The following is a 7,903-nucleotide window of genomic DNA, read 5'->3' as shown; positions in this document are numbered from 1 at the left end:
CCCTCCAGGCTTAGGGTGTAAGAGCTAGGTGTGGCTGGGGCTTTACCACTGAAGCACAAAGAAAGGGAGGTATGACAACTAGAAGAAAGAAAACAGGGCAAAGCTACCCAACAGTAAGAACTAGAGAGGCAGTAAAGGAGGCCTGTGGCTAAACCCTGGCGATGACTATTTGGAAAATACCAGAGGATGCCCCACCTGCCGGTGCGCTCGGAGCAGCCTGTGTGGTCAGGAAGCGAGGCCAACACCCTAAACAGTCTTGAGTCTGTATGTGTAGCATCCCACAGCCTCCCTGCCTACCGCGCCCAGCCCCGGGGGCACGAATACAGTCTTCAGGGACGTGGGAGGCCAAAGGCCGTGGCTGTGGAAGCCCCTCAGTTTATCCTTGTGCCACGCTTACATAGTTTCTCTACCCACTCGATGTGCACAACAGAATTTTCCATGGCTCACCCTCTGCGGTGGTGGGAGTACATTCCAGAAAGAGGCACACCAGAGAACTGTGGCGAAGGAGGGGAATTCAAACTTACAGGGAGAGTTTGGGGAAGAGGGGCGGATACGAGGCCGACCAGCTTCCCTGCAAAGGCCCCCGGGGCGGAATAGCAGAAGGGGGAGCGCTTCCGAAGGACCCCGCCGCCGCCATCCCGCCCCTCGCTCCCCTTCCCGCCTCCCGGGAGGGCCCGCTCCGCCTGCCTGAGTCACGGCTGGAGCTGGGGAGGAGCCGGGGAAAGGAGGCCCCAGCCCAGAGTGCAGCCCGCGGCCAAAGGGAGAGCAGGCAGGACGGTCGGGGATCATGGGGGAGAGCGCGCTGGAACTGGGGCCGGTGTCCGCAGCAACGGCGGGGGGTCCGGTGCACGCCGTGACGGTGGTGACGCTGCTGGAGAAGCTGGCCACCATGCTGGAGGCGCTGCGGGAGCGGCAGGGGGGCCTGGCTCGGAGGCAGGGCGGCCTAGCGGGCTCTGTGCGCCGCATCCAGAGCGGCCTGGGCGCGCTGAGCCGCAGCCACGACACCACGAGCAACACACTGGCGCAGCTGCTGGCCAAGGCGGAGCGCGTGGGCTCGCACGCGGATGCCGCGCAGGAGCGCGCGGTGCGCCGCGCGGCCCAGGTGCAGCGGCTGGAGGCCAACCACGGGCTGCTGGTGGCGCGCGGGAAGCTCCACGTCCTGTTCTTCAAGGTCAGTGACCTTAGGCGTCCCCCGCCTCCCGACCACCATCTGGGGCCTCCTCCCCTCCCGTCCCCCGCCTGGCTACCACACCCGCATTCCTCACCCCACCCGGCGGAGCGGACTTCTAGAGCCGCACCCACTTCCCACTACGCTGCCCCATCCCCTGAACCCAGCCTGGCCAACCAGAGTTCGCCCAGCTCGGGCTCAGGCCACGTCCACCGAATTTGCTCCAAGTCCCAGCCCATCACCGAACGGTGGCGGAAGTGCGCCCCGCGACAGTTCGACAGTTCTCTGTCTCCGATTCTTGCCCCTGCTACCACCATCCTGTCTAAGCAGGTCCCACGTACTTTCCAAACTTTAGTAGTTCGCCCAGTAGCTCTTCCTCCCTCTCCCTGCTGCCCCCTACTTTCCCACGCCTCCCTTTGCTTTGCCATTCGGGCTGCGGAGGCCAGGGCTGGGGCGGATTCCCCGGTGTAGTTACGGAGTGAGACTTATGCCGCTGCGCGGGGTAGGGGACTGCCCGTGTCAGAGCTGTGTTCATCACATGCAGGAGGAGGCCGAAATCCCAGCCAGCGCCTTCCGGAAGGCGCCAGAGCCCTTAGGCCCAGCCGACCAGTCCGAGCCCGGCCCAGAGCAGCCCGAGGGTGAAGTTGAGGAGAGCTCGGACGAGGAGCCCGTGGAGTCCAGGGCCCGGCGGCTGCGGCGCACCGGGTTGCAGAAGGTACAGAGCCTGCGAAGAGCCCTGTCTGGCCGGAAAGGCCCTGCAGCACCAACGCCCACGCCGGTCAAGCCACCTCGCCTTGGGCCTGGCCGGAGCGCTGATGGCCAGCCGGATGCCCGGCCCGCGCTGGAGCCCAAGCTGGAGTCAGAACCTCCACAGGACACCGAGGAAGATCCCGGGAGACCTGGGGCAGCGGAAGCCGCAGTGCTTCAAATAGAGAGCGCAGCCTAATGGTCGGTGCCTCTCCGGTGCCTATGCCCAGTCCCAAAATAAATCTCCCTTTCAGAATGCAGCCTTCACGCCCAAATAAGGAGTGAATCCTGCATCCACAGCCCCGCTCTGACTTGCCTCTCCCAGTTCCCTCAGGCTAGACTGTGTCCTCTGAGAGAGGAGCAGCCACTCTAACCTGCTTGCCCTCACTGTCAATAAAAGTAATGTCACCTAATCCAGACTCCATGTGAAGGGGTGGGAGGAAAAGCCTGCAAGGCCTAAGACATTTGTTAGAACCTGGAATGTGGCTTCAATTTCAGATCACTGAGTCGTTTCTTAGGTTCCCAATGAATCTTGGGCTCTGGCGAGTGGCACATAGAAATACCTTGTGGGCCACCTGCTTGTAGAGCACTTTACTCAGGGAGAAGCAGCCAGTATAGTCTTTTGCTCTTGGTGCTCAGTAAATGTCAACAAGTGGTTTTCCCCTTGGTTTCTTCTCCCTCATCTTCCTCTTAAAGATTGGGTTTTCCTTTATTCTTAGCCCCCTTCTCATTCCAGGTACTCTGTGAATATTTTCTCCCCAGCCTTTCCCACCAGCCACACACACTGTCCTGAGCTGTGGTTGAAATGTACCTCAACTCACTGTGTCCAAAGCAAGCGATCTACCTCTTAAGTCCAATTTCAATTTTAGAGATAATTACTGGGCACTTACTATGTGTCGTTCGAAATTGCTCCTTCTTGTGTTTTCGTTACCACGGAATGGCACTGTCCTCCACACAGAAACCTGGGAGTCCCCCTGGGTTCCTCCCCCTCTCTCACACTCCCCTCCCACTGGGAAACAGTTATCCTATTGTTCTGACCTCTGCAGTCTGACCTCTTTTTAAAGACCCAGTGCCTTATCTTTCACCTATTATTTGAACTGCCAGTCTGATCCCATCATCCTCCTGATTCAGACCCTTCTGTGGCTCCTTATCACCTTCAGAATAAAGCGAGTTCTTAAATATTCTTTCAACATCTTTAACATAACTTTTCGTGATCTGACTTCTGCCCATTTTTGTAGCCTCACTGCGTGCCACTCCCTCTCATTCTGCAACTGAATTACACAGAGCTTCGCGCTATCATTCTCATCTCTATTCTAATGCAAAATCCAGCAAGGAAACCCAGTTTCAGGCCCAAGTGCGTCTCTTCCCTGCCATCAGCACCACCCACACCTCAGTACTAACTGCCACACGGTGATTGTTTGCTATTATTCTCCCCACAAGGTTCCAAAGACTGCGGCTCCTATGCTCTAGAGATTGTTTTATTAATTTCTGTATTCCCCACACCACATACCATGCCTGGCCCACAGTAGGCCCTCGTGAAGCAAGAGCATCACAGAAGTGAGAAGTGCAAGGAGATGAGCTGGGGATGGGAGCGGGTCATCAGCCCATTCATTCAGTTATTGTCATAAAAAACATTTTTGAGTACCTCATGTATTCCGGGCCCATCCTAGGTCTTGTAAACAGCAAGATGACAATCCTGAGGCCTTCAAGGATTTCAGAGTTTAGGGAGATACAAACATGAATGATGTGAGGATAGTGATTGTTATACATGTTATTTTGAGAGGAAAGACAGAGGGATACAACCTAACCTGAAGGAGAAGTGAGGAATGTTTAAGGCAGTGTTCTTGGAAAAGGTAAATAGATGGAAAACAGAAATGGTGAGTGGCAGGAGAGTTCAGTCCTTCATCTATTAAATGGGATAATGATAGCCCCTATTGGGCTGCTGGGAGGGTTCATTTACGTAAGTGTCTAGTACAGTGCCTGGAGCAGAGTTGGGTTCATTCATCCAGTTATTCAACAGGTATTTACTGAACTTGGAGTTTCTGCCAGGCACTGTTTTAAGAGCTGGGGATATAGTGGGACATAAGAAAGACAAGATCCCTGCGTTTGTGGATTATGTAGGGGGAGACTGGGCCATAAACAACTGTATTTATGAGACAGATAAAAACATGCAAACATATGAACTAGAAGGGCTTTCTGGTTATGGGCTCTGAAGGAAAAAAAAAAGAGTAAGGATACAAATGATGACAGGGCAGGGGAGTACTTCAGATGAGCAACTTGGAGATTTAAAATGGGACGAGACAGGTCATGATCTTGGGGTCCTGGGAGCCTCCTGTAGTAGGGCTCCCTGCTCAGTGGGGTATCTGCTTCTCCCTCCCCCATGCTCCCCAACCTTGCGCTCCAGCACTCTCTCAAATAAATGAATAAAATGGGAGAATTCAATAGTGAATTTTTTTTTTTCTTATGGATTCAATTAGAAGAGTCTAAACCCCCACTGGCCATGATTGGCGGAAATTCTATCATCAATCACTTTAGGGCTCCCTCTCCTTCCTTAGATTGTACAGGTATACCAGGAGGTTCACACCAACCATCTCCTTGTCTCTTAGACCTTGGATGTCTCTGCTGCTATTGCTTCTTATGACCACACGATGCCACTGTTGGGGTACCTGTGTTGATGTCTCAACACACCAGAGGTCTCCTTGTCCAGCTCTGTGCCCCTAAATCAGGGGTCCTTCCACAGAGGCTGGCTCTGTCATGGATCCATTTCCTTAGGATGTAGACTGTATCAGGTACCTGGCAGCCACTCCTTTCAAGATTGTGCCAACATGGAGGGGCTGGTCTGAGCAGGCTCAGTACTCTATCCCCAAAGAAAAACAAATTCTTGTTCTTTTTCCAAATCCTTAGAAATATACCCAATTCCAGTTTCCTCCTTTCAACTCAGACAAAATTAAGAGCTCAACTGCACATTTCTTACATAAGATGTCTTGACAGCTCATTGGGAAACACATGAAGGCTTAGAGCCTGGACTCTGACCTCTAGGAACCTAAAGTCTTTCCTCACTTGGGGGCGGGTGTTATTTTTTAGTCCTTGTTGATGTTTCTACAGGAGAAATAATGAAAAAGTTAAAACAAAACTAGCTTAATTTCTTAGTAGTTCTTTGTTTCATTACAAGCTCCATCATTACCTCTATTGCTATGATTATTAATATTATAAACTAAAGGGAGTGGAGACTGACCCAGAGTACCCACTTGTCTTCCAGCATATGTGGCACTTAGGTGACTAAGCAAGGGGAGGGCACACTAGTGGATTACCAAAATTCAGAGTTTGGTTCTCAGTTCTTCAGACCAGAAGCGCAAATTTATTAGGGTTTCCAGTGTGGTTAGGCTGAGAGACACTGACTGCAATAACTGACCCCAGAAGTGCTGGATTCATTAATTTCTTGGAGAAATCCAAATGCTAAGTGAACTAGCATACTCTAGCTAGCTAATCAGAACATTTTCCATTCTGCAACATGGGAAGCCGAAGATCTTAAAGTGTTACAAAATAGAATGGTGGAAATGGGATGGAGATAATTGATAGGATTATCCAATCTGGTATGACCATTTTCTGTTGTATTCCTCCTCCATGGGTAAAAATACATTCCGGGTAGGAAATTTCTTCTCTTGTTAAGTATTGGATATCCTTTTGCCTTTCCTTTATTGAGAATTGAATAATATAACCTCAGCTTTGAAGGGAACCCAAAAGCCATCCAACCTACCTGCATTTCCAACACAACATCCACTGCCATCTTGCTGCCTATCCTTGGCTGGATAAGGATAAATCCTTAATGCTTAAAAAAGCCAGGTGACAAGGAATTCACTACCTCTCAAGCAACTCTATTTTGGGGCAACTTTGATGAAACTTTGTATTGAGATCAAAACCTGTTTTTGTGGTTTCTCCTATTGGTGGTTGGATTCCCTTCAGTAACGTCTGTTAAACAAAATTTCTTTATTTCTATGATATGTCTTTGGAGTCCAATTCCAGCAGGCAATACAAGACTGACTCTTCTAAAACGTTGTCCACACTATCTCCTCAGGCCAAACATTGCTGGTTTATTCAACAATTCCTTGTGATCTGTTATCAAATCTTGGCCATTCTTTTGTAGATTGTTTTAGTTTACTAATAGCCATTTTGAATACGGAAGTGTCAAGGTACATGGCAAGAAACATGGCTTTCATAGTCAAAGATATCTGAGCTTCGTTGCTGGTGAATGATAATTTCCTTTTCCCAGCTCTCTCAGAAGGATTAAATAAGATTTTTTATTTAGTCATTCATTTTATCTTTGTTGTACTACGTGATGGAGAGGGATCGTATATTACATGGACAGGTTTGTAATAGAACTGCAATAGAACCCTCATAGAACTTATATTAAGCTGGCAGTTGTAATAAAGTTTTAAATAAATGCTATGATGAGAAAAATATAAGGTGCTATGGGAGCATACAAATAGTGCTTCTAACCCAGCAGGGGTAGTAGTAATTACAGAGGAAGTTTCCTGAGGAGAAATGATCTTTCCTCCAACATGATTTCTGTTTATTTATTTGTTAAAATTTATTTACTTATTGAGGGAGGGGAGGGATGAGGGGAGGGAGAAAGAATATCAAACAGATTCACAGCTGAGCCAGAGCCCAGTGCAGGGCTCGGTCTCACGACCCCAAGATCATGACCTGAGCTGAAACAAAGAGTGGAACCTTAACTGACTGGGTCTCCCAGGAGCCCATATTATTTCTTTTTGTGTAAGTTTCTCAAATGACTTTTCCTTTTTAGAAGGACCTGAGATTCACTTATTTGTGGAGCATAACAAATAGCATGGAGGACAAGGGGAGATGGAGAGGAGAAGGGAGTTGAGGGAAATTGGAAGGGGAGGTGAACCATGAGAGACTATGGACTCTGAAAAACGATCTGAGAATTTTGAAGGGGTGGGGGGTGGGAGGTTGGGGGCACCAGGTGGTGGGTATTGTAGAGGGCACGGATTGCATGGAGCACTGGGTGTGGTGCAAAAATAATGAATACTGTTATGCTGAAAAAAATAAAAAAATTAAAAAAAAAAAAGAATAGAAGGACCTGAGATATTGTTTAAAAAAAAAAAAATACACTCCTCTGAGTATCTCATCAAAACACTAAATCCAACATATACCAAACTATGTGCTGCTTTTCCCAAAAGTCAAGATTCTCTTCTGTATTTACCGTAGAAAGTATTACATCCAAAGACCTGGCCCTTTGCCCCTGCCCCACCCCAGTCCCTACATGCAATGAGTTACCAAATCCTGTTGATTCTCTGCTAAGAATTCTTGTGCATTTTTCTCTCATAAATAACTAATAAATTTGGGTCACTGTGAAGACTTGAGAAGAAACCCTGCCCACAGAAAGGCAGAGCTGAGAAATGGAGAGACATTGAATATCACACTTCGCTTGTGGACAAAACAGAGTTAATAAAACCACCTACTTTGTTAAGGATCAACAAACACACTTTATAGCAAAAGAGGTGCTTCTGTGGGCAAATGAACACAGGACCCACTTGTCCTATCATTCTCCTCACCAGCTGGAAGCCACCAGCCTGACAGAGTGTTGGAATGACATTTTTCTTTCTTACTAACAACTTTATTGAGCTATAATGCATGTACCATAAAGTCCACCTTTTTCAAATATACAATTCAGTGATTTTTGTCTATTCATGAAATTGTGCAAGCATCAACATTCTTATTTTTAGAACATTCTCATAAACTCCAAAAGAAACCCTGTACCCCATTCCTGCTCCCTCAAGTCTCTGGCAATCACTAATCCACTTTGTGTTTCTTTTCTTTCTTTCTTTCTTTCTTTCTTTCTTTCTTTCTTTCTTTCTTTCTTTTTTTTTTTTTTAAGATTTTATTTATCTATTTGACAGAGATCACAAGCAGGCAGAGAGACAGGCATAGAGAGGAAGGGAAGCAGGCTCCCCGCTTCGCAGAGAG

At 48.4% G+C, this 7,903-nt stretch overlaps 1 protein-coding gene across 1 annotated transcript; it reads left to right on the top strand.

Moving 5' to 3' along the window:
• The first annotated feature begins 646 nt into the window (after positions 1–646).
• On the top strand, positions 647–2,328 carry CAVIN3 (caveolae associated protein 3). The gene is made up of 2 exons (XM_047691296.1): positions 647–1,171; positions 1,713–2,328. The coding sequence occupies exons 1-2, from the start codon at positions 788–790 to the stop codon at positions 2,112–2,114; spliced, it is 786 nt and encodes a 261-aa protein (XP_047547252.1). The 5' UTR covers positions 647–787; the 3' UTR covers positions 2,115–2,328.
• Positions 2,329–7,903: the final 5,575 nt, after the last annotated feature.

This window comes from Lutra lutra, chromosome 10 (genome assembly GCF_902655055.1).
Source record: "Lutra lutra chromosome 10, mLutLut1.2, whole genome shotgun sequence".
Lineage (NCBI taxonomy): Eukaryota > Metazoa > Chordata > Mammalia > Carnivora > Mustelidae > Lutra > Lutra lutra.
The sequence above is the reverse complement of the archived record's forward strand: the minus strand, read 5'-3'. Positions and strand labels throughout refer to the sequence as shown.

Coding starts and splice junctions, on each gene's coding strand:
- CAVIN3 (XM_047691296.1), top strand. CDS start 788: ATGGGGGAGAGCGCGCTGGAACTGGGGCCGGTGTCCGCAGCAACGGCG. Junction 1,172..1,712: donor TCCACGTCCTGTTCTTCAAG/GTCAGTGACCTT, acceptor CATCACATGCAG/GAGGAGGCCGAAATCCCAGC.